Raw genomic sequence first — 26,790 nt, 5'->3', positions numbered from 1 at the left:
CTGTGGCACGGAGCAGTCAGGCTTCATCAGAGGGAAAAGTGTAAAGCATTTAGAAGTACCAATAAAACAGGTAACAAACACGACAATAAAAATCCAAAACCACAATATAAAAACAGAATGTATTTTTGCCTTAAATTAGACACCAAAACGCCAAAAATATATAACAGTCATCTTGCATACTTCCAGTGAGGAAAGAAGCAATCCATTTGAGGGCGGCTCCTTGGATGCCTATGTTGTGCAGTCTTTGTGATAAATATGTGATGGGAGACAGTATCAAAGGCTGCCGAGAGGTCTAGGAGAATCAGAGCTGAAGTCTCTCCTCGGTCCAGTAGGGCTTGAATGACGTCACTAGCTGCAAGGACAGCTGTCTTGGTGCTGTTGTTGCTGCAGAACCTGGATTGGGAGGAATCGAGTAGGAGGTTCCATTCCAGATGTGAGGAGAGTTGTTGGTTGATGGCTTTTTCTAATACTTTAACAGGGAATGGGAGCAGTAAGATTGGTCAGTAATTGTTGCGTTTGCTGGGCTCTCCTGATGGTTTCTTTAGAAGGGCGTTGACTTCTGCATGTATCCAGGCACCAGGGAAGGCAGCCGTGGAAAATTGAGGTGTTCAACAAGATGGTGAGTATGTGGCTAATTCTGGCCCAGGTTGAAGATGTGATGAGTGCATGGGTCAGATGGGCCCGTGAGTGAACCCGGGTTCATGATGGAGGCAGTGTCCTGTGGGGCGAGTTGGCTCCATTTGGTTAGTCGGATGTCTGTGGTGGTAGCGGAGTTGTTGTGTTTCATGAAGAAGTCGGTGGCCTTGGGCTGGGCTTTGAAGCTTCTGTAGATGCACTGGTGATCTTGTTGTGGCAGAAGTTTGCAAGGTTTTCGCAGAGCTCCTGTGAAGGGTTAATGTTTGTTGCAGCTGAGGGGTTGGGGAACTGACAATGTTGAAGAGTTCTTTGCTGTTATTGGAGCTTGTGTAAGGCTAAGGCATTTTTCTTCGATTCTCTCAACTGTCTGTGGTAGAAGTTGAGGGCTGTCTTGAAGGTGGGCTTGTTGGTTGTGTACTTGGTGGTGCACCATCTCCTTTCCAGTTGTGTATAGTGCTGTTTAGCAGTTCTGACATCTTCAGTCTATCAGCTAGCCTGCTTGGTGGACCTTCTGTGGGTGTTGTCGCCGGAAGGAGTGACGCTATTGGATCAGTTGGTGATCCAATTGTTGAAGTTTACTGTTCTGGTCTAGTTTGTTCGAGGACATGAGGTGGATGGTTAGGATGACGTTGACCCATGTGTCCTCTGAGATTTTGCTTCAGCTGTGACAGATTAGTGGCGGAAGTCACCACCCACCTAAAGTCCTCCAACAACCTAGACCAGAACGTCAGAAAGTTTTATGTCATCTTCTCGCTCATGGGAAGGCAGGACTAACTAGCCAATTGGGCAATAGTTCCCAAGAGGCTACCCCCTCCCACTTTACATGACTTCCTGGGGATTTGGTCACCAGACAATCCGAGGATACCGCTCTCTACTCTAATCCAAGAAGATGCAAGCCTTCTTCCCCGTGAGGAGTTCTAGGCACACCTCTGGGGTGTACCCAGTCTAATGAGCTACTCTTCCAGAGAAACCGGTTTTGCAACTGGTTTTCCCCCTCTGGAGGAGATGCCAACCTGCATACCTACACAAAGAAGCAGGTAGGCAAAGGTGTGATCACCATTTGCTTCACTGAGGTGCTAGCCTGTTTGAAGCTGGGGCCATCTTTGGCCACTGCCAGGTAGTAGTCCTGCTGGAGGACATCACACCCTGTCCTTTCTGCAATTCTCTCTGCTCCCTGGTTCTGGGAGCGCTTCACACTTCCTAGCAGGAAAGCAGCATGTTGTCTGGGGTGACAACTACTATAGCTAGACAGGAAAGGCCACCAAAGGTTTGGGCAAAAGAATAGTGACTATTTAAAGTCACATTTCTATTAAAGTTTATCTTAAATTCAATTTCAGCTAAGAGTTTGCTCTCAAGTAATGATTCATTTGATACCTGGAGTAATATTTTCGGTGGTCCCAAATGGAAGTTGGTACTTAGTGTGGTGGTTAGTGAAACCCAATAGTAGCCAATTGCATCACCCGCCTTGCAAAGTGGACACTGCAGTTTCGTGTTTTCACTGTCAGGACATGTTAAGCACATAAGGAACATGCTATTCTTTTTAACATTAAGCATCCTGACTGGTGGGCTGCCAAGGCCTTCCCTAGGGGAGGCCTATTTATATTAAAAAGGAAGGATTGGACCTGGCAAAAGGGCTTATTTTGCCATGTTGAGTTTGGCAGGTTTAAAGCTGCCCGACTAGGCAGCCGTGGCAGGCCTAGAGCCACGTTTCACCTTGAAACTACAGTGGTGGAACAATTAAATGCTACAGTCCACTAGAGACAAATTACCTTACTAGCCTTGGGAACCTCTTAAACCATATACTAGGAATTAATGAGTTAGTTAAATTAGTCAATCTGGCATTAGCCAACTGTACAAATACTTTGGGAGTCAAACCAGATGCACAGCAGGGCCCAGTGCACTACAATACTCGAAACACTATCAGAATCAGTAAAATCTTGGTGTTGTGATCACACAAAAAGAGGTCCTTTCCAACACAGACCTTAGGGTAATTTATGAAGCACAAGAAATATCCTTTATGTGTTGACTCAGAATAAACACACATGGTATATCCAGGGAAGCTACACTTAGAATGTCCAAAAAGAACAAGGTGATGGATGCAATGCTTGAATTCATCTCAGCCACTGGCAATAGCTTGGGTCACATCCCAGTCCATTGTTTTTTTGCCCACCATGGCCCCCTCTGTCTGGACCCAGCCACATGCCTATCAGTCTTGACCCTTCTCCTCATGGGAGCAGTCCAGCCTGAACTGTCAGGTTAGGTCCTCCCTGTAAAGGAATTCAAGCAGCCAGAAGAAGGAGAGCAGCAAAATGTTAACACTGTGGGTATGCAAAACTATTCCCAGTTTTGTTTCCTCATAATTGCACAAGAATATTTATTTCTGAAAAATCAAATGTTGGAACAAGTGTGTAAATGGTGTAGAAACGTTCCTTTTACTGCACCTGTATTTTCAGCCAGTCTAGGAGAACAGTTTTCTCTACATGTAAAAGTATTTTGTGTGGGAAAAGAAGAAAAAAAGAGATGGAACCTGCAAATGTACACTTCCTTCCCGCAATCTTCTGCGGTTCGACTGTGCCAGTCTGGATTCAGTGGGACAGTATATTCACCCTTACATGCCATATTTGTTTCCCCTTTAAAATTTCTCCATGTATTACCGGGAGTAATTTACGCAGGGGACACAGGCCGAAACAAGGGAATGTGACTTTACCATAATGTAAAATTAAAGTTCTAATTTTATCCTTCATTCCAGTCACCACAACAAAGAATCAGGAGGTAAAGCCACCTGGGCGAGGAAACACAAGGTGAGGTAAGAGGAATTTTCCCAGGTGATTTTACTGCTCATTAATTTACAGTAACTTAGAATGAATGGATGCTTAGGGAATACTGAAACCAAATGCTTTTCACAGAGGCTTCTTAAAACGCAGAAGGAATTAAAGTTGCATGTGCATTTACATGCACGAGAGAGCCTGTGCGCAGCTCTAAATCTCATCACTAAAGCAGAGGCGACTCTGGGACCCCAAGCAGAGGGGCTCAGGTGGCAGGTGATGTTTAATGTGTCATCACTACCAAAGGTCTGCACTGCTTACCTCTTGATTCAGCTGCAACAGGCTCCTCTCACTGACATTGTTGCTGATGGCGATAGACAGTTTTTCAAAAGCAGGAACATTAAAGCTGAAAGAAAATACACCTGGGGTTACACAAGCTGAACGTGGATATGGGACAGTCTAGCTCCAAGACACCTTCAAGTGAAACACGTGTCATGAACAGAGCACAGAATATTAAAACTGTGTTAGCTGACTCAAGTGTGACAAACACATTTTGAGGCCTCCAAGAACCCTCACCTAATGCACCAGAATGAATAGGCAGAGGTACGAACACACAATGCTCTTTACCACACATGGCTCAGCTAGGAAGCAATGTGTACATCTTGCACGACCTGGTGGACGGTGCATACTTTACGTGGAACGGTAATGCTGGGGGCACCTTCACCACTCGCTGAAGAAGACTGCACAGGTTTTACAAAGAGGCAAAGTTGTAACAAGGCTTCAGTGTAACAGATGAGAAGTGGTACTTATGAGATGCTCCAAGCACGATTACTGACAATCCTTCAGCCGGGCTACATGCTTGAACCTAGAATGAGGTATAAGAACCAGACCACAAAGGGACTGTTCTACCTCCATGAGCTCCCCGCGCACCTCATCCTCAATGCCCAACAGTTCGTGTGGGTCCCATGAGGAAGAGCTGCACCAGGGACAGACTCAAAGAAAGTTCCAAGTACTGGATGAACTGCCTCTAGTGAGTACACATTCACAATTATTTGGAACAAATTACACAGAGGAGAATGCGTTTGTGGTGGCAGTTTTAACTTGTATTGATCCTTAAGCTAACAGATTCTAAAATCTGCTTAATCGGATTGGACATTGCCATTCAAAATAATGTTGAGTAAATGCTGGATGGATGCTCTAGATGCATGCTCGAAAAGAGAGACACTCTGCTGTGCTTTGACTTTATTGGTTAAAGCATGCTTTTATTGAAATTAGCATGTCACAAAATATACACAAAAAAACAAAGCAAGATTCGATGTTTCTTACAAAGAACATTACCAAGGTGAATGCCTCCTCCATATATTAAACAAAAATTGTCTGCAAACTTCAAGTTAGACTGCACATTTATCTCCAATCAGACAACTGCTAAAGAAAATAAGCATTTGGAATGCAATAGTCTCGTGTTTGCTCGAGTTAGAGCTCAGAGCGTTGTAAATTACTGACTGGACTTTTATTGCCACACGGACTGAAAATAACAAAAGGAAGAGAGCGAGGGTGAGCTGGCCCTGGAAAAGCCCCCCTCTGCTGTTGGTTTATGTTTACAGAGGGAGCAGGTGGGGAGGAGTAACTGAACAAGCACCCACACTGTTAAGGTGAAACAGGGAAATGCCCAAAAAAAAAGTCCCTTGCAGAAGAGATAAACAGGACGTAGCGTAATTACACAGTACTTTGTGATGCTCCCAAAGTGAAAAAAGGCAGGACAAAGAGGCAGAACTGACTACTAGCAAGCAAGGATTTTTGAAGGACACTGCAACTAACAAATCAAAAAGCTGGAACTCACTCTATAGTATACCTAAAAGTATACAGTAGGCCGAACACTAATGCTTGACCTAAAAAAAAATGATAAGTTATGGGGGCCCAGCAGCTGTAATTTGCTGCTGGGCCGCTTCGGTGTTTTTTGTTTTTTTAAATGTGTGTGTATATTTTCAGTTAACGAATTTAAGGGGGAGCGTCTGCCATCTTGGAATGGTGAACTAAAAACAAAAGAACCACAACGCCATGATGGAGGTGACTATGTAAACGATAATGAGCTGGAGCTTCTGTAATATTCTGGCAGACATGTGGTTGCGTGATCATGCATATTTATCATTGTGCTTTGTTTTTTTGCTGATGCTTTTCTGAATCAAACACACTTTGCTGATGAGGAACAGCACTGACAAAAAACACTGGCAACTTGAGATACATTGGGCAACATGAGATATATTATCTTTCGCACTGCTTGTTTTGATAATGCTCACAATGGCATCACCTAGCCTGATATGTATGTATATCATGCCTTTTCGCTAGCATAAAACTAATTAAAAGACAGTGGAATACTGTGCAAATTGCAACACAGTAGGATGTCATCTTCTGAATCGGGTTCAGTCTACACCCTAGATTCCATGCGTGTGACAGTACCCAGAGGAGCTGATCATAGTTGGTGAACTCTGCAGACGATGAACAGCAGAACACACACAGCAGTCAGCAGCCACCTGCCAAGACCTGCAAGTCTCTCCCGTGACTCCGCACATCAGGGACTTGGTCCACACTTCTCTGCTGACACAGGAACTGCTTAGCCATGTGACTGTGCGAACAAAGATTGCGCCCGTTGTGTGTACCTGGCTTATGTGGGTCAGGGAGGTCCACGTACCTGGCTTATGTGGGTCAGGGAGGTCCACGTACCTGTCTTATGTGGGCTAGGGAGGTCCAAGTACCTGTCTTATGTGGGCTAGGGAGGTCCACGTACCTGTCTTATGTGGGCTAGGGAGGTCCACGTACCTGCCTTATGTGGGCTAGGGAGGTCCACGTACCTGCCTTATGTGGGCTAGGGAGGTCCACGTACCTGCCTTATGTGGGCTAGGGAGGTCCACGTACCTGCCTTATGTGGGCTAGGGAGGTCCACGTACCCGCCTTATGTGGGCTAGGGAGGTCCACGTACCCGCCTTATGTGGGCTAGGGAGGTCCACGTACCCGCCTTATGTGGGCTAGGGAGGTCCACGTACCCGCCTTATGTGGGCTAGGGAGGTCCACGTACCCGCCTTATGTGGGCTAGGGAGGTCCATGTACCTATCTTATGTGGGCTAGGGAGGTCCATGTACCTATCTTATGTGGGTCAGGGAGGTCCACGTACCTGTCTCATGTGGGTTAGGGAGGTCCACGTACCTGTCGTACGTGGGTTAGGGAGGACCACGTACATGTCGTACGTGGGTTAGGGAGGTCCACGTACATGTCGTACATGGGTTAGGGAGGTCCATGTACAGGTCGTACGTGGGTTAGGGAGGTCCACGTACATGTCGTACGTGGGTTAGGGAGGTCCACGTACATGTCGTACGTGGGTTAGGGAGGTCCACGTACATGTCGTACGTGGATTATGGAGGTCCACACTCCAAATGTCTCTTCTGTGTATGGGGAAAATCTACACTGTTGCTTCTATATACACCATTTCTACACCTGGTGGCAAACTGCAGCATGAGTGTTACCTACTCTGGGTGTGAGGGAATCTTTCTCAACTGTTACACACATTGCAATTTTTCTGCGTGTGTTGGTGTTGCCTGAACAAACAATCCTCCGAACAAATTGAAATACTACTGGCTTTGCCAGTGCTTGCTTATATTGTTATTTCAGTCTATATCTTATAAAGTTAGATAATCTTATAACGGCATCCCAAGTTCCAGGATAACTTACTGTTTGGCACACGCGCGGAAGGTGCTGCGGATCTCCACAGACTGTCTGGCAAGGTTTCCACTGTCCAAGCGCACCCCCACTGCCCGGTATCCAAGCTGGTGCAGAGCCAGGGCCACTGCACAGAAGTTTGGGACTCCACTTCTGCAAAGCAAAGAAGAGGCTGTGAGAAAACTGTATCCAGAATGAGCTCATCCGAGGACTCTGAGTCCGCTTGGCCCAGTGTGTCTAGACACGCATGTGTACACACGTTTCCACAAAACACTACAGTTTGCTGGCATGTGAGATGCAGGCGGGGAGTTATACCGCAAGTATTAGGACAAGGAGAATAGTAGTTTACTTGGTATGAGTAACTAATGCTAAAAAACAAAGAAAACCTGAAAGTGACAGCTGGAATTAATTAATGGATGAATTAATCTCAAACATTAGCACTTACTCTGGACTGCATTCCATGCTGTTGTTTTTGTTGCTCAGTCTATCACTACAGGCAAGGACCACAAATAAAACAGCCTCAGCCAGCCCCAATAGGGAGAGTCAAAGAAGAACTACTAGGCCCTGTGGGCTGGATTAGATGCATCTCCAGACATGTTTCGGCCTTAAGAGACTAAATTAGTGAAGAGCAATTTGTATCCTTTTTTAATTAGGATTTGGCACAGGTGAGTAAATGACAAGAAAATCAAATATGTTACCACAATTAATGCAAATCATACTTGAGCAATAGCCAGCAAAACAAAGTAAAAAACTGGATAAAGGTAATCATGAAAAAAATAACATTTTAGTAATAAATTAGTCGTAAATATAAAACAAAATAAGCCAGTCACGTATTTGAGCTCATCTCTACCAGCGAAAAAACAGTCAGAACATCATTGCAGCTGCAATACTTTTTTTTTCTTGGTTGGGTTAATGGCTTTCTCAAACGAACAATAGGTAATAACCTCCTTAACCTGTTCTGTGCCTTGGACGAGATGATCTCGTCCAAGGCTACAGTTCCCCTGTGCCTTGGACGAGATCATCTTGCTTGCAATCCGGCCTTTGAAACCCCACTAGACACCAGGGATTTTTTTTTGTTTACTGATACTGACAAAAGGGAGCGACCCCTTGGGCAAGGGTCACTCCCAGGGGGGGCATGTTTTCGGAAAGGCCTTTTCTGCCCCCCCTGGGGGCAGATCGGCCTATTATTAGGCTGATCTGCCCCCAGGGGATGCAGAAACCTCTAGGCACCAGGGATAATGTATTTTTTTTTTTTTAGGTGGGGAGCAACCCCTTAGGCAAGGGTCGCTCCCCGGGGGGGGGGGGGGGGCAGAAACCTCTAGGCGCCAGGGGAATTTTTTTTTGTTTTTGTTTGTTTGTTTGTTTTTTTTTAGAGATGGGGAGCGACCCATCAGGCAAGGGTCGCTCCCCTGGGGGGCAAATTGTATTTAGGCTATTTATGCCCCCCTGGGGGCAGATTGGCTGATTTTAGGCCAATCTGCCCCCAAGGGGGCAGAAACCACTAGGCACCGGGGATTTGTTTTTTGGCGCCAATGTCACGCAGGGGGAGCGACCCCGTAGGCAAGGGTCGTTCCCGGGCAGGGGGGGGTTGGGGAGGGCGTTAGGGGGGGGTCAAATTAATTTTAGGGCATTTCTGCCCCCCCACCCCCCCGGTAGGCACTTTCTGTGAAAAAATATGTTGTGTCCACGTTGTGTTTTGGGCCATTTCCTTTCGTGGGCGCTAGGCCTACCCAAAGAAGTGAGGTACCATTTTTATCGAGAGACTTAGGGGAACGCTGGGTGGAAGGAAATTTGTGGCTCCTCTCAGATTCCAGAACTTTCTGCCACAGAAATGTGAGGAACATGTGTTTTTTTAGCCAAATTTTGAGGTTTGCAAAGGATTCTGGGTAACAGAACCTGGTCTGAGCCCAACAAGTCACCCCATCTTGGATTCCCCTAGGTCTCTAGTTTTCAAAAATGCACAGGGTTGGTAGGTTTCCCTAGGTGCCGGCTGAGCTAGAGGCCAAAATCTACAGGTAGGCACTTCGCAAAAAAGACCTCGGTTTTCTTCCAAAAATTTGTATGTGTCCACGTTGCGCTTTGGGGCGTTTCCTGTCGCGGGCGCTAGGCCTACCCACACAAGTGAGGTATCCTTTTTATCGGGAGACTTGGGGGAACGCTGGATGGAAGGAAATTTGTGGCTCCTCTCAGATTCCAGAACTTTCTGCCACAGAAATGTGAGGAACATGTGTTTTTTTAGCCAAATTTTGAGGTTTGATAAGGATTCTGGGTAACAGAACCTGGTCCGAGCCCCGCAAGTCACCCCTCCTTGGATTCCCCTAGGTCTCTAGTTTTCAGAAATGCACAGGTTTGGTAGGTTTCCCTGGGTGCCGGCTGAGCTAGCGGCCAAAATCTACAGGTAGGCACGTCGCAAAAAACACCTGTTTTCTTCCCAAAATTTGGATGTGTCCACGTTGCGCTTTGGGGCGTTTCCTGTCGCGGGCGCTAGGCCTACCCACACAAGTGAGGTATCATTTTTATCGGGACACTTGGGGGAACGCTGGGTGGAAGGAAATTTGTGGCTCCTCTCAGATTCCAGAACTTTCTGCCACAGAAATGTGAGGAACACGTGTTTTTTTAGCCAAATTTTGAGGTTTGCAAAGGATTCTGGGTAACAGAACCTGGTCCGAGCCCCGCAAGTCACCCCGCCTTGGATTCCCCTAGGTCTCTAGTTTTCAGAAATGCACAGGTTTGGTAGGTTTCCCTAGGTGCCGGCTGAGCTAGAGGCCAAAATCTACAGGTAGGCACTTCGCAAAAAACACCTCTGTTTTCTTCCAAAAATTTGGATGTGTCCACGTTGCGCTTTGGGGCGTTTCCTGTCGCGGGTGCTAGGCCTACCCACACAAGTGAGGTATCATTTTTATCGGGAGACTTGGGGGGAACATAGATTAGCAAAACAAGTGTTATTGCCCCTTGTCTTTCTCTACATTTTTTCCTTCCAAATATAGGAGAGTGTGTAAAAAAGACATCTATTTGAGAAATGCCCTGTAATTCACATGCTAGTATGGTCACCCCGGAATTCAGAGATGTGCAAATAACCACTGCTCCTCAACACCTTATCTTGTGCCCTTTTTGGAAATACAAAGGTTTTCTTGATAGCAATTTTTTACTCTTTATATTTCAGCAAATGAATTGCTGTATACCCGGAATAGAATGAAAACGCACTGCAGGGTGCAGCTCATTTATTGGCTCTGGGTTCCTTGGGTTCTTGATGAACCTACAAGCCCTATATAGCCCCGCAACCAGAGGAGTCCAGCAGACGTAACGGTATATTGCTTTCGATAATCTGACATTGCAGGGAAAAGTTACAGAGTAAAACGTAGAGAAACATTTATGTTTTTTCACCTCAATTTCAATATTATTCTTTTTCACTTGTTATTTTCTGTAGGAAACCCTTGTAGGATCTACACAAATGACCCCTTGCTGAATTCAGAATTTTGTCTACTTTTCAGAAATGTTTAGGTTTCTGGGATCCAGCATTGGTTTCATGCCCATTTCTGTCACTGACTGGAAGGAGGCTGAAAGCACAAAAAATTGCAAAAATGGGGTATGTCCCAGTAAAATGCCAAAATTGTGTTGAAAAATTGGGTTTTCTGATTCAAGTCTGCCTGTTCCTGAAAGCTGGGAAGCTGCTGAGTTTAGCACCGCAAACCCTTTGTTGATGCCATTTTCAGGGGGAAAACCACAAGCCTTCTTCTGCAGCCACTTTTTCCAATTTTTTTTAAAAAAAATGAAATTTTCCCTGTATTTTGGCCAATTTCTTGGCCTCCTTCAGGGGAACCCACAAAGTCTGGGTACCTCTAGAATCCCTAGGATGTTGGAAAAAAAGGACGCAAATTTGGCTTGGTTAGCTTATGTGGACAAAAAGTTATGAGGGCCTAAGCGAGAACTATTCCAAATAGGCAAAAAAAGGCCTGGCACAGGAGGGGGAAAAGGCCTGGCAGCGAAGGGGTTAAAACCCCCCCGCTTGATGATATGGGTTTATAAGGCCAACACTGGACAAGTAGAAGACAGCCAAACGCCACACAACTAAAACACAAACGCCACACAACCAAAACACACACGCCACACAACCAAAACAAACGCCATACAACTAAAACGCCATACAACTAAAACACAAATGCCTTAAAATGACCAGCGGTTTGACAGTCAGTCGACAGGTCAAATGCAACCCATGCAGTTGTCCTTGTCAAGAAATATTGTAGCAAAGCCTCCGTTTTCAAGCTAAGTAGCAGATACACTTGCCAGAGCTGCTTTGATTTTCAGAGGAAACATGCGAGGATTGCTTGAAGCCTTGTAAAGAAAAAGTTTGGAATAAAGTAGAGGTAAAAGAAAAGTGGCCAAAATATATATTTTGACAAGATTAAGCTGATCGAGAAGCGAGTGATGGAGACTCTTCCATTTTATAAGTAACTGGTAACTTTGTCAAGTAGAGGCTCCAAGCTGATGGAAATTTTATCTAAATCTGGGTGTAATTTTACCTCTAGATATTCACTCACAACTGATTGTTCAACATTAGTCGAGTTAGAATTAATGATTCTGGCTGAGTTCACATTTGATTAATAGTTTACAGTTTGAGTTTCAATTGCACAGTGAGCTGTGAGACCCACAACACCCACCAGACGTTGCTCCATTCTTTGGAGGCAGCTAGGTTTTAACACTCACCTGTGTAATATATACTAAAGGAGACATCCTGGATATGCACAGAAGCAGTTTTAATTGAGACTGGATCCCTACACTACCAGGAGACAATTTATTATGAACTCCCTTCCCCAGGAAAAGGTGCTCTTTTCCTGCGCTAAGGTCAAGGCCGTCGGTTTAGTACTATCTCAGCCCGGCAGGACCAAGAGGCCGATGAAGAAGCATGACACAACTATCTGGGTGAGGCCTATCCGGCCACAGAAAGAGTGCATGTAGGTAGCTAGGGGGTTAATGGTAGACCAGACCTTGTAAGTGTGAATCACAATACCTGCCCCTCCTTAGGTGGATTAAGTTGAGTGTGTAACTTAGGGGGGTGAGAATATCCCCTAGCTCCCTATTTTGTGTAATTGGATGTCTAACAGCAAACAGGCTTCAATTGGACAGACCAACAAGAATCACACTGGTATGGAGTGAATACTGAATGAACAGTTGCAAATAAAAAGAACAGGAAAGAAAAAACCATGTTAAAAGTATAAGTAAAATTAACTTGTTTTTAGCCCCAAAAAATGACACATGGCAGAAGAAGCAGGAATAAAAATTTCAGGCAGTGACCAGAGTGTGGGGATCATGGCAGGGCCGAACTGGGAACCCAAAGCCACCCTGGCAAATTTTGTCAGACCAGCCCCAATAGGGTACATAGCGAGTGAGCATGACCACTACAATGGAGCTCGGGGTGGTTCTGCCCCTTCAAGAAAATCTAGGGGAAAACTGTATATTCAACAACACATTTTTCATTATTAAATAGTTACTTGCATTTGTTTTTAAAACATAGTAAATGATGACCTTACAGACCACCAGGATACTGCAATCTTTATTGGGGCTCTTCAATTTTTCCCTCACCATCAAGCGCTAACCGTGCCTCTCATCTCTCCATAGTCCCTCTCACATGTATTTCATTTGTTTTATAGTGCCTCTCTTACCCGCCTAGGGTGTCGGAGCACTTTACATCTCACACATACAGAGCCAATGAATCATACGTGTGTAAGTCAGAATATATAAAATGTTAAGGTGTAGGATTCACATGTCATCCATATTGGTACGCATGTTTTTAAGAGTGCTTGGTCTGGGGAAGCATAAACTCAGGGTTCAGAAAGTAATACAGTGGTTAGGTGTATCTTTACTCATAATATATTTCTACCCAAACAAACACTTTTTAGCAAAATTAGGATAATCAGAGAGTGGGAAAAAACATAAGCTTCTAACTTCTACCCTCCTGCATGGTTTGCAGATTTGAACAAAAAAAGATGCAGCTCAAACGGATCAAAACGTTACCCAAAGGGAATACCTGCGGATCAACGATGCGTCCGGCGCTTGGCAACGTTTACTGGTCACCTTTCACTTGATGGTTTCTTTACTCAAATCTGAAAGTGTAACTAATGTGGCGAGACTATTGCCCAGACTGTATTCATGTCTTCCCCTGATTAACCGGGGGACGGCTTTCATCTGGATCATACCAATCCTTACCTACTGAAATGCAACTCAAACACTAGGAAAATAACGATTCCTTCTGTCAGCTAGTGCAGGATACAAACTCTCACAGGGGCATTCAGGATTCTGCTGCACATTTCTAATCCAGGAACTTTCCAACAATTCGCATTTTGAGTGCAGAGCACTGCCCTCTTGTGGCCAGCTGGGGAACTGTCTGTCACCTCAAGAACAGGCAGAGGAAGGCGAGAACAGTGACGTCGGACTTGTGCACCCTAGACCAGCGTCTCTGCATTTAGTTATCTTAAGAGAAACTCCTTGTAGAGCAGTAGCGGCGGGACAAATTACTTTCGTCACTTGTGTTTGTACTGTGTGCAATCAAACAAGGGGGTAGCCATTAAAATTAAAATAGCCCCCACTTTGAACTAACGCGCTGTTGCCACCATGCAAGTGTGCCGGACCCCCCCTACAGCAGCTTCATTGTCTCTTCCATTTATGTATCTATCCATCTATTCATTCTTTCACCCTTCCATTCACCTACTGATATGCACCATTTCACCTTTAAGTTCTCCCATCCATTCTTTCACCCATTACTCAATCTTTTCCCCATCTATCCGTCCATCCAATTGGCCATCCATCCTCTCAGCGATCCATCCATCTAGGCACTCTGGCGTTCATCCATCAATCAATTCTGCTATCCAACTATCCATTCATCCCCTGCCATCCATCCCACAATCCACCCATCATTTCACTCATTCATCCATCCATCCACACTTCACTTTACTCTGCCATCTTATCACCTCTCCATCCACCTATCCATCTATCCCTTTACTTTGCCATCCTTTTGCTTTTCAATCCAGCTAGCCATTCACTCATCCATCCATCCATCACTTTGCTCTGCCATCCTTTCAGCTATCTGTCCACCTATCCATTCACTCACCCATCATCCCTTTACCATTTTCTCACCAGTGCATCCACCTACCATTTACTCATCCTTTCACCAACTCATTCGTGACCACTTATCCCTCCACCTTCTCATTCATCCACACTCCCTTCCCTTCACTCATCCTTCCAGTGTTCCCTCTTTCGCTGTTCTGTTCACCCAGAGTAGTCTTTCCCCGCTCCTGCTGCTCTCCTATTGGCGCTGTACTCCAGCTGCAGGCAGAAGAGGCCCTTCGGGAACCCCACCCACGCTGCAGCTGCTAACGCGGGGGTTCGGGGCGCCCCTGCAGCCAACCCTCGCATGCTGAGCGACTGCGAGGGACTTTTAAGCCTGAACAGGCACTTGTGAGAGCAGATGAGTGGGCAGTAAGCAATGTGTGCGAGGCGCCGATGGCTGGATGGATAAATGAATGAATGCTGGGAGGTGTGTAGACAGAGGCAGCGTCTCGGAGTTATTATGGCAGTGTAAAACGTGCATTCTGACGAGCCTCCGGACGGCCGGTTTCTGTACTCCCTAGCGTCCATGTACCATCGGGGTTCACGGGTCTCCCTGTGGGGCCTCGCGGGCTCCCAGCGCCCCCCGTCTACTTCAGAGGCCTAGCGAGGATGTGAACCCGCGCACCTCTCGGGGTGATGAAATACTACCAGAATTCAGGCTGAGTGGGCCCCTAAGGCCTGGGTCCCGGTGCCACTGCACCTCGGGACAGTCACGGGCACGAAGTCGCGCGCTTACCCGGGCCCAGTTCTATATAATGGAATAAAGCCTAGAATAAAAGGCCCGGACGAGGGCAATGCAAATGCGCATCATTCTGCCGAATAATGAGCTTAATCCCGCCTGGCTATATGACCACACTGAGGAGGCGGATCCAATGGTGTTATTATTAATTTTAAGATACGGAAGGGATACAAGGAAACAAAAGTACTAGTTAAAACCTGAGAATCCGGTCTGGTTCGACATTTCTTGCTCGATTTTTTTAAACGCGCAGATACGTTGAATGCAATGTAACATGAAGCGCAATACATCGATGGTGCTGTTCAGAAGCACACATCAAATTATAATAAAAACATAAAATGAAACCACTGCGGGTTAGAGCGGCTGCATGGGAGTAAATGTGTGCGGTTCTCCGAAAATATTGGAGCAGTACAATCCCAATGAGACGCCTTAATGAAGAATTAGGGCTTGTAGTATGTAGGCACTTTAGAAAATATAACCTTGGACGAAGGAGAGACAAACGCATTCTCACCAGAACGAAGGGCATCGCTCGCACGCGCATGCGCGCCAGAGCGCACTCTGTGGTGTGGAAGGAGGGGTGGGGATGGCACAAGCTTCACCTCTCAGTCTCTGATCTAGGACGATTCCTGCCCCTTCGGGACAGGTAAGGAGAAAGGAGGGATTACTGATCAGCATCTCCTTAAGTACTGCGCCGAGATCTAGAGGGCAGGTATAGGGCAGATTTAGAGGCCCAATCTTTAGCACCGAGTCCTGTTCTAAAAATTCCATCTAGAGTATCGTGTCCGGTACTGACGGCCTCCTCTGAAGTCCCAGGCCAGTTCTAGAGATCACACCTTCAGTACTGTGCCCAGATGTGGAGGCCTCATCTAAGGCTACGCTTGTAATGCTTCAAGTCTTGACCCTCATTATGGTCTCTGGTTATGATGGACGTATCTGTACTATTGGTTTGTGTTCTGGGAACCACATCTGGTAAGCCCGAAACACACTTCAAACATCCACTTCTTCATGGCCATGCATCGCTATGGGGCAACTCTGGCATCCGTATAAGTGGCGAGATGTTAAACTGGGAGGCATGGCGTTCTGCGGCATCTACAGCCTTCATCAAGTGCTCGAGCAAGGTGTCCGTAAATCCTTCGCACTGCTCACCAAAGAATTCGGCCTCCCATCTGTCCTGGTGATACATGCAGTTCCAACACTGCCTCAATAGTCATCTGGGTGCGCAACCTCCAGCCCTCTCCTACCTTAGAACGTGGGTCGCTTCCGTGGGGTGATGTCTGGCTTCTATAGCATCTTGAGCCATCATCTTTTCTCCCTGCCCCTTCTACGTAGCCTCCAGAACACATGGTAAACCAGACTTCAAACAGAATATGAACCAGAGGAAGGGGCAGACCTTCTGGAGGCATTGGATCATGGGGCTTGGGAGACACATCTGAAGTTCTGTCAGTGTCATTGCACGACTGGACTGCCATAAGACTACGGGCAGCAGGCCCGTTATCTCAGCAAATTGCTGGTGATAGTACCACGACCAATGCGTTCTGATCAACGTCCTCTGAGATTGCCCTTCGGGACAAACTTTTTGGGAGGCAGTCGGTACTATGCTGAGCGAGACCCTACCAATCATACCACCCCTGCCTCATCCCCGGATCCTTCTAAGTTACCTCCCCAGACCTTTCCCGCCTTCAAGGCCGTCTACTGCATAGGCTCTCGCCACAGCTAAGATTTGCGTTTTCTGCCATTGGTTGCCCCCCTCCCCCAACATGTCTGTTGATGATGTACCAGACAGCCTCCTATGAGCAGGCCATATATAACCTACAGGATACAATAGAGCCCTTCCTCCTCACCTGGGCGCGTTTCCTCCGGGATGATGCGCACTAACCCTAATTGAGAATGCCTGTTACTAAAAGGGTGACCAGATGACGACACTGCCCTTGAGATCCCATTTGATCATGATCCTTGAGGGTGTGTGCCCACTCCCCCCACTATCCTCTCTCACCCCAGTCTTTTTCCTCACTTTCCCCTTCTCTCCGCCTCCCACCACCCCAGATATGTGGATGTGAGTATGGTTTACCTGTTTGTTTTTCCTCTATTAGTTTCTTTTTGTTTTGTCATATTACATTTTTTCTGGTCCCCCTTATCCTGCTGTCTATTAGGTGTCTAGATGTGACCCACGTGCCCTCCTCGATACTGCCCTTTCCTGTCCTTCAAGGACCCTTGCCTAGTGGGAACACCACAAGCTATACACCTAGCGCTATGTTTCATCTTGCATTGTGTTTTTTTATGTACAGATTTACTGTTTCACACATGGTAATTATGTTCCCCGTCCCTCATTCCCCTATACATTTTTTTTTTTTAATCTTCCAATAAAGAATTGTGAAACAAAAAAAAGACTTAAACACACCACAGCAGTATAAATACCATGAACACCATCCTGGGATGCAATTCCACACCAGCACCACCATGGGGCGCTGCTAAGCAGCAATGCCAAGGTTATACAGTAGCACCAGCAGGAAACCCTAGAAGAAAGACGAGAATACAAAAGCAGCCTATTCGCATAAGTGAGCATCACCCTGTAAGACAAACACACAACACCCCGAGGGGCGATGGATGCAGTTCTGATGGTACTGCCTCTTCTGGCAACAATTATATCAGAATCTCAAGGAGTGGAATTCAGATGGCTTTTTGTTAATCTGCTGCACAGATTAGATTATTTAAAGTTGGACTAACTTCTCCTGGATCAGTATTTAAGATGACATATTTTAGCCCTTGAGTATAATTTCTCATGCACCATGGTATGACGGGCACATGCGAGTTTGCAGCTGCAGAGAAATATGGCTTACCAGCTCTGCTGCAGATCTTGAAGCAGTGGATTTTTCAAATGATTTCTTTACAACAGTTTCTAAGGAAAATGCATGCGATAAAAACACCTTTCGGGCGATATGTATTTTTTCATCCTCTTATGAATAGGCCATCCCTTAGGCACAATGTTGCGCATGCTGGAGTAAGGACGCGTTGAACAGAAGGTGAAACTGATGACGGACTATGGTGGTTTGTTTAGTATGTGCAGGCACTCAAAGAAAAGGCATGCATGTCAATACGAAGTAGCCACGTTGGAGGATGAAATGCCTCCATACTTACTGTGATGGAAAACAAGGAAGTGTAGCGCCTATCATATTGTTAATGCTATTATCAGTCATAAACATGATCATTAATTCCATTATGAGATTCGGGGAAGAAGTGACATACACTCAACTATTAGTATGTTTTCCATGAGCACATAGAGCGTACTGTGAAGGAATGTCCATTCACTAACAGTAAAACCAACATTAAGAACAAACAGAAAATTAAGCCTCGCAAATGAAAAGTTGTATCCTACAGAAGATGGCAACCTGCTCCGATCCTGAAATCTACATGAAGAGGAGTTGAAAAAGGTACGAAATGTAACATGAAATGAACTACAAATGTCTACAGTGAGTAAAAAGTTTAAAGTCTTTCAGACCGTCTAAGACACCCGATAAAATATGAACTTTACTTGCCTCTTATCAACAAATAGAAAAAAACGTGATAATAATTTCAGCTTGTCTAGCAGAAAATTAACATATCTTAAAAAGAATTAAGCCTTATTTCCTATGTATTTCGGACCTGACTCGGGTCCATCCTCAAGGGGTGATTAGACGAGAGTTTCTGTTGAAATAAGGGGGATCTACATAGATACTGAAGTCAAAGTGGAGAGAGTGTAGAATAAAAATTGGAGGATTTCAAGTACATGGGTATTAATGCTAAGTATTCAATAAAAAGAGACAGGACCTTATGGAAAATGTTCTTGTGATTGAAAATTACTTATAAATACACAAACAGCCTAGGAGACTCCATCCTGGACGCAGCTTGGCTCTCGGAGGCTATCCTGTGTTGTCGTAAGGGTTTAGCTATTTTCAAAACTCAAAAACAATCACTGTCTCAGAGTCGAGGAAGCGAGCAATAAGTCTGGCTAGGAAAGTGGAAACCAACAAGCCCTGGTATTGAAGGTAATGGAAACTGGTAAAAGTGGCTACTGGCCTTGCGAAAGTCGGTATCGGCAACTCCTGGCTGCCGAGAAGTCCCAGTTCAGGTAGGACTCCTTCAGACAGTCCTGCTCTTTCAGCGACAAAGCTTTGCAAACTGGAAGTTTGGAGCTCAGTCTTACAATGTTAAACTGCATTTCCAAGAATGCACAACCACACAACGAGGAACAAGGCGAGTTACTGAGGCAGCCCCCAATCACCTGTTAAAAAGATACTTAAATCCGACGAATGAGATTTTAAGTGACCATTTTGAAATCTTAATTTTGGTTAGTGTTACAAATCCAGTCTGCGCCATCGAAAACTAAAAGAAACCTCAACCTTGCAGCCAGTCACTTGCCAATCCCTTGCCAATCCCACACAAGTAGGCGCGGTCGCGGTCCCGCCTCACCTCTTCACGCAGTAGGTGTCCACCAGCACCAGGAAGTTGAGGGGGAACGCGATCCCGTAGGACACGAAGGCAGCCAGCTCCCCGCGGTTCACGTGCTCCGGGGACACTCCCAGCAGCTGGCAGACTTGTTGCAACCAGGCCTCAACCAGGACCAGGAAGTCCACGGCAGGATCCTTACCACCGGCAGGCTCCAGCACCTAGAAGACAGAAAGCGGGGAAGGTGCCTATGAATTCCAGATGCAATCTCTTCCCTTGCTCTGTGTGTGCTTCTGCAAGTATGAGATAAATACCTGTAATTCGGACACCCAGACAAAAAGCCAATTAATATCAATACCCGGCGAAATCACAACTTAAATGTATTCTCATAATTAATTTTATAATAACCTCAAAATCAAGGACTTGGAAACCAAGTGCAAGTAGGAATATGAGTCAGTCATTTCAAACAAAAACAAGCATTGGCATAGCTAATAGGTCTAGTTCTTGGCTCCGTAAGTGTGAAGCCATGCAGCACATTTTCCAGTGTAAGCTCCATATGGACTGTGTCCTCACAAGGGCCTTAGAATGAAGAGAACAAGATAACCTTCGGTCCCCACTAAAATAGGAAAATAAACCCAGGTAATTAGTCTTGAAAACAGAAATATTCACATACATATATACATGTACACACACACACACACATATATATATACACACACACACACACAGAACGAGGAGTTGTGTACTTATCGTGTTTGACGTTCAATATGCAATTAGCACAAAAAAAGCACAGACATAACAATTATCACTGTGTGGTAAATATATACGGACAAGGCGCAGTCCCATGATGACCTCTTGGTGAACCCCTGTTAGGTTCTGAAAAGGAGCAGAGATCCCGTCTTTACATTATTCACGGATGCCACAGTACTGTGGGTTAATGAAACATCACACCCAATTGAAAGTAGACAATAATGCATTGTTTTCCCAGGCACGTACACCTACTAAATCTTGTTACTTCTTTCCCAGTTCCTTAAACACAGGCAAGGAAGCTGTAATTTGGTTATTTTTCTTTTTTCTTTGAAGGGGCCATAGTTGATTTAAAACTCTTCCCCTAAGCAATAAATAAACAGCCCACATGTGTCCCGATGCACATACAAGAAGTCAACAATCAGAGAAAGTGGACAACGCACATAGAAGAAATGAATCTACTCAGTGCCATAGTCAGCAAACTCTTGAGGAAGCATTTCACATTCTGACAACAAAAAGCAAGCCCATTTGATTCATTTGATGTTAAAATTAACAGCCTGTTACAAGATGAATATTTGAATCGGAAGTCACTAAGCCCACTCCATTTACCAATCGTATATTAATGTAGCTGGCGTGAGATATGGTGCACACCTCGTACCATGTCACTGTCAGAGCGTTTTCCACAAACGCAAACATAGACAATATGAAAGAAAAAAAAAAAAAAAGCTCAGCAAAAGTTAGCTCGCCTGATCCCGTTGGAACCTGGATCCTGAGGATCGAAGGTAGGGGATGGGTATTACGATGAAGGTGTTCTCCGTATTCTAGCTAACAATTTTATGAGCAATCCAATAGAATTTGATGATTTTTATCCAATGATGGGCATTTTCCACATGACAAAAGTTGCACTGCTGTTGTTCAGGAAGTTCTCATTGGATGTGGCATAGACCATACACTTATTGAGGGTGAAATCTTTGGCAGCAAAACTGACCAGTCAGTATTGAGTGGCACTCATTATGTTTGTTCATTGCAAGGTATGCTCATCATTTCTAAGGCTATAGAAACATTGCGTTGGGATGCTTTCTGGAACAAGAATGATAAAATAGATTTTCCATATCTTATTTCAGAAGTGAACAAGACACAGGGAGCACTTCATTCAAAAGACATAATGCAAAGCCAGGCAATGTTCAATACACTCAGTTCAAAATGAGAAAACCTGAAAATCAAGTTTGTAGAGTTTGTCAAAGAATATGACGAAAAATCAGAAAGTTTGCAAGTACTGAGGAAATGTTTTACACATGATAGCTCTAGTGAAAAACTTGTTACATGCTGATAGGGAAAGTGATTGGTAGCTACACGTGAAGACTGTGGAGACACCGATTACTGCATTTCGTGAATTTAATTGCATAAACTAGCTGAGATATGGGTCCTGGTATTTGGAAAGAGTGAAGAAGCTAGAGGTTGAAAAAACATCTCTACAGAAAATTCATCTGAAGACATTTTCTGGTGAAAGACAGAGAGAAGGTTCAACGCTGTGGCTCCTGATATGAAACTGTCACAGAAAAGCTCCAAGGGAATTGTAGATCAGACACGTGAAAGTGAATATGTTGCTTAATGGCAGCTACTTTGCCATGAATTCCTTTCTACTTGCAATGTTTTCAGAAAGATGACAAATTCAAAATTAATGGACCAGTGTGAAACTGTTCCTCACCACAAACTTGTGGGAAACAGAGGGGAACTTTTTAATAAATATGTTGACAGCCTTCTTCATTTCATGTAGCGGCAAGGGAACCCCTTTGAAACTACTGAGCCTAAGCAACTGCACAACTTTGTGACCAAACAATATGTGGATAACTATATAAAGACATTTATTAGATGTCCTGAAACATACTGAAAGAGAAAAAGCGGTTTGACATAACTAAAGCTAAACTTCCATGCTATAATTGCCATAGTAAGAGTTTCATCCAACCAGCCACTACAAAACAGGTTACAAAAATAGACCTTTTGCTAAAAGATGGAGGAATGGATAAAGTAAAAGAAAAGGGGGAATTTATCTAGGACATTCTGTCGCACAATCTTTTTCCAACAAACGCATTATTTGATGGAGATGCTGCAACCAAACCAGTGAAGCCAAAACTTATAAAAAAGCTTTAGAAAAACCTTTCACCTAAACAATTAACATAAAAAAATGAGTCCTCTATGAAAATTGCTGTGGACTATAAATCACAATTCCGAATGGTCAACATTTCATTCATGCAAAACTTCAGAGCAGTCATTGAGACTGTTCTACAGATCTCCAAGTCACTGTGCACCTTCCAAGAACTGCATAAAGTCTTTGACAGTTATCTTGAACTATCTGTCAAAGAATGTGATAGAATCAAACAAATGTCTGCATGTGGAACAATTGACTTTGCCGGCATCAAAAATTAGACACCTATACCTGTGCAACTTGATAAATTCTGGTCATCAACATCAAACAAGATGAATTTGGAGATGTTAACTCGCCAAAACCTTGCTGATGCTTCAGTGAACACTGAATTTCCAATTACTGCAAGTGGAATGATTGTGAATGAGGAGTTGGTGCCTGCAGAAATATATTCAAAAGGTACGGGCCATATTGTTCAAGAACTTATCAAATTGGAGGAAGCTGATCTTCGTGTTGTGCCATATGTTGAGTAGGCTGTTCGAAATGGTTCCAATCGAGTCATTGTACTGTCAAATGGCACATATTATTGTGCTACTTAGATTTGTTGCAATGTTCATAAGTCAAGGACTGTCAGAGTTATGGATACGTAGTGGAACAGGCAAGAAAAGATACTTAATCCTGCTTCATATTCGGTACAAGAAACCTGACCCAGAGATGCCCAGTGTTCTTATCAAGGCCCATATTCTTAAAGGTGATGGCACTATGAGCAAAACTGGAACAAAGCTTGGAGCTTTAACTGCTCAACGTATGAAGTTTCTAAAAGGATTTGCTGAGACAGAAGAAGAATGTGACTTTAACGATGTAGAAAAATACCATGCACTTGTGTGGAAAACGAGTTCTGTCACACATTTGACGATCTTCGGTACAGTGAGTTCAAGAGATCAAACCCGCAAAGTCATCTTCCATCTAAGTCATTCTGTGCGTGGAAAAGGAAAGAGTGTTCTACTTGATGAGAAGATGTGTAAATGTTTTGGATCCTGCATACGTAAAGAAAGATCTATGTGAATTTGGAGGTGAAGATACTGATGGGGTGCTAAAACCTATGAAATTTCTAAAGCCGCTACCCACAGAACTTACCCGTAGATGTACTTGCAAAACCTGTCCTACAAAAAGATGTCCCTATCGATATGCTCTTCTCAAATGTTCAACATTCCGCAAATGTACCACAAGTGAGTGCTGAAACAAAGTGAACTATGAAAATGTGTTTAAAACAGGAGTAATAAACTTTTTTTTTTTTTCATATTCAGATCATAAACATTGTTTGGTGTATACATAAAAGGATTAAAAACCATTATTATTTGTTTCATTTCTATATATGTCTCTTCTTCCTCTATTATAGTTGTCATTTTGGGAAATGGCAGAAGGGGTGCTCTGAGGAGTTATTTTCTGTCTCTATAAGACTACTTGACATTCAAAACCTATGTTTTGACACCAAAATGAATTATATAGTTCCCATGGTTACATCATCACTGCAACACATCCGCCATTTTTTTAAATGTAGTCCAGAAAAATTTGGCCCGGATCAGCAATGTCTACCCAAGCTAAATTGCTTCCCTAATGATCCAAAAACACAAACCAAAAATGAAAATCTCTGGACAACATTTTTTTTTCCAGAGGTATATCAGGGGGCAGGGATTATCTTGGTTGCAAGGCTAAATACCATATCACAATAATTAATCTCCTGCTATCAACTGGCTTTGTGAAACACAGGCACACTTGGGACAATATAAAATGGACAGTAAATGTAAAACACTTAGCAGAACAATCACACACGAAAACCACTCTATTCACTCTTGATGCCAAAAATGATAGGATGAGGGCACAACATTAGAGAATGGATCTTGGCCTCTTGCTGGTATCCCAAGGCAAAACTCAAAATCAAAGGCAGGTTCTCCACTGTTATAATACTGTCAGGGGTTACTAAGAAGGGTTGCACATTGCCCCCATTCATATTTGCATTGCCATTAGACCCACTAATACCCCCCCCCCCAAAAAAAAATCAAGAATAATAATTTTGTGTTTGGCAGACAAGCCTCACCTGACAATCACAAAACATCCCTTTTTGCAGGTGAAGTGCTCTGCTTCATAACTCATTTGCAACAATTCCCTTGATTAACAAATTGAACTGTTATCATCCATTTCCGGTTTGAAGATTAACTATAATAAATCCATAGGGATAGTTGTGGCAGACTTGCCCAGACAGGATGATTAAACTCTTGTAGAGACAGGTTTCAAATATTCTAAGAAACCAATAAAATAACTTGGGATTTTCTTACAGCATCTGTGAAACAACTCTCAATGCATAATCCCTCAAGTCCTCGTTGCATTGCTCAAGGATCTTTACAGAAGGGGGCATTATGAAAAGTCCTGGATGAGGCCCTCCCCCTAACAACTCCAACGACAGTCATAAGCATTATCCAAAGTAACTGCTGTTTTTATGGGCATACAAATCCCCTGGAACAGCCATTTCAACATTAATGAAGCCAAGATCAAAAGGGCTTTTGGGGGTCCCAAACATCAAACAATATTGAAGAGAGACACAAATAAAACCAGCTTTAGAATAGACAAAAGCTCCCTACATGAAACCATGGATCCTAATTGAACAAGAAAATATACCCACGCTACTGCACTATCTCTTAGGGTTAGTACCACACCACCGTCCACTAAATGACAGAACCCTTTACCACATCTCCATCCTGCTAGGTCACTGGAAAAAAATGTCAAGCAAGGGTTCGACTACCTCGTTCCCTTCCTCTTTGCAACTATGGTTTTCAACCGAGATTTTTCTCCCGGCCCGACAGATCCTTTATTCAGGTCACAAAATGGAGATTTGCCGCCTAGACTGACAGCTCTCTTTGATAATGGCATAATCCCGAGGATGAGGCTTGTGTTCAGGCATTCAACTTGGCTCCGTTGAACAATTTTAGATTGATATAGCTGCTGAAATGGGCCCAGTCTGAAAATCGCAGAGAGATGGAGGAGTAGAGTTAATACCCAGAGAGATCAAAAGTGAGTACATACATTTAGCACCAACCTCCATCCTAAATTAAGTAACTCCTCATCACTGTCCAGGGAAGGGTACATGGCAAAAGGGGGGAGAGATAGGCATGGAAATCTCCTTGGAGGAATGGGACATTAAATGAGAAACAGCTTCCAAATCTTCTATGTGATGTCTTTCAAAGACAACGCATATAAAGTGGTCATTAAATAGTATTGGACTCCCGTGAGGTTAATGGCTATGCTTGTTTTCTCTGACAGATGTTGTAAGAGATGTGGGGAGAAGGGTACAATGTTCATGTGGTGATCAGGTCCTAAGACTCAGGAATTTTGGACAAATGTTGGCTACAGAGAAACACCTAGAATTAGATCTGATGGCAATGTTGTGGGGCAGAAGAGATCAACGACACTATCCTACAACAGCCCCAGAAATTATTGACATACATTCCTAGCAATCAAATGATCAATATCACCATTTTGGGAATTCCAGGACTTACCTCCTAAAAGCCTTTGGAGGTCTAAATTATGGACCATCCACACTGTGGAAAATGTACAGCTATACTGCATGGCAAAGTTCAAGACTATACATCCACCCTTTCTGGGCTATGTTGATGGGAGAATGAAGGGAAGCATCAACTGCTTCTATACAGCCAACGTAATTAACAAACCACAGCTACATCACACTAAACCAGAAACAAATGACACCTAGTCTGTACCTGCCTGCTAACCAGCATACGTGCAGCATGTAGAATACAAGAGACAGTGTGGAGGTTATCTGCCATACTGATCATTGATTAAAGAGTTTCAGCTGGTAAATCCAGAAGTGTTTTTCTGCTACTCTGGCTGTTGCCTTGAACGCACATCAATACTTTAAAGCTGCTCTAGCCACTTATGATATTAACCCATGTTTTGTTTTCTCCTTACCTATTTAAAGTTTGCGAGAATAGCGGAGAGGTAAGTAGTTTTCCAATACATGGGTTGTAAAAAAATAATACTACTAAATAACGATATATTTGAAAAAACAAGTAGTAGAGTGTTCGCCATGTGTTGACCCAGTCATGACATTGTACCTCTGGACGTGTTCAGGATTCTTGTCTGTCAGAGAAACCAGTCAGCTTAAGGGTCCTTGAAATGCTGCTCAATGTTTCTGAAGCAAGTCTCAGTCCAATGCAGAAGTGCATCCCATAGGCATGTCATCCCAATTATGTGACCTGGATCTACTATAATGCATCCGGGGTGCTGTTATGCCAAGCAGTGTGCCCCCCACCCCTTTATTGTTTGGCTGCTACTGGAGCTATTGGACTGACAAGCCTGTGGGATGCACCTCTGCTACTTAACCCAAGAGATTCTTTGTGTTTGTGAGGAGGGCACAGATGGTTCGACGTTTCTACTTAGCAGCCACTTAGCAAGATGCCTAGAGATCCACTGGAAATGGCTGGATACCAGAGATTAATACAAGGTGGCACTAA

At 44.2% G+C, this 26,790-nt stretch overlaps 1 protein-coding gene across 3 annotated transcripts in view; it reads right to left on the bottom strand.

Annotated features, from left to right (window-relative positions):
* The window catches only part of NAPRT (nicotinate phosphoribosyltransferase), a 189,740-nt gene that overhangs the window by 60,339 nt on the left and 102,611 nt on the right, over nucleotides 1–26,790 (bottom strand). For all 3 annotated transcript variants that reach the window (XM_069220891.1, XM_069220889.1, XM_069220890.1), the window contains 3 exons: nucleotides 19,399–19,595; nucleotides 7,125–7,265; nucleotides 3,723–3,807 (listed from right to left, as the gene is read on the bottom strand). In XM_069220891.1, the coding sequence (XP_069076992.1) occupies nucleotides 3,723–3,807; nucleotides 7,125–7,265; nucleotides 19,399–19,595 (423 nt within the window). The remainder of the gene's footprint in view (nucleotides 1–3,722; nucleotides 3,808–7,124; nucleotides 7,266–19,398; nucleotides 19,596–26,790) is intronic.

Source organism: Pleurodeles waltl, chromosome 2_2, assembly GCF_031143425.1.
Source record: "Pleurodeles waltl isolate 20211129_DDA chromosome 2_2, aPleWal1.hap1.20221129, whole genome shotgun sequence".
NCBI lineage: Eukaryota > Metazoa > Chordata > Amphibia > Caudata > Salamandridae > Pleurodeles > Pleurodeles waltl.
This window is presented reverse-complemented; position numbering and strand designations above follow the sequence as displayed.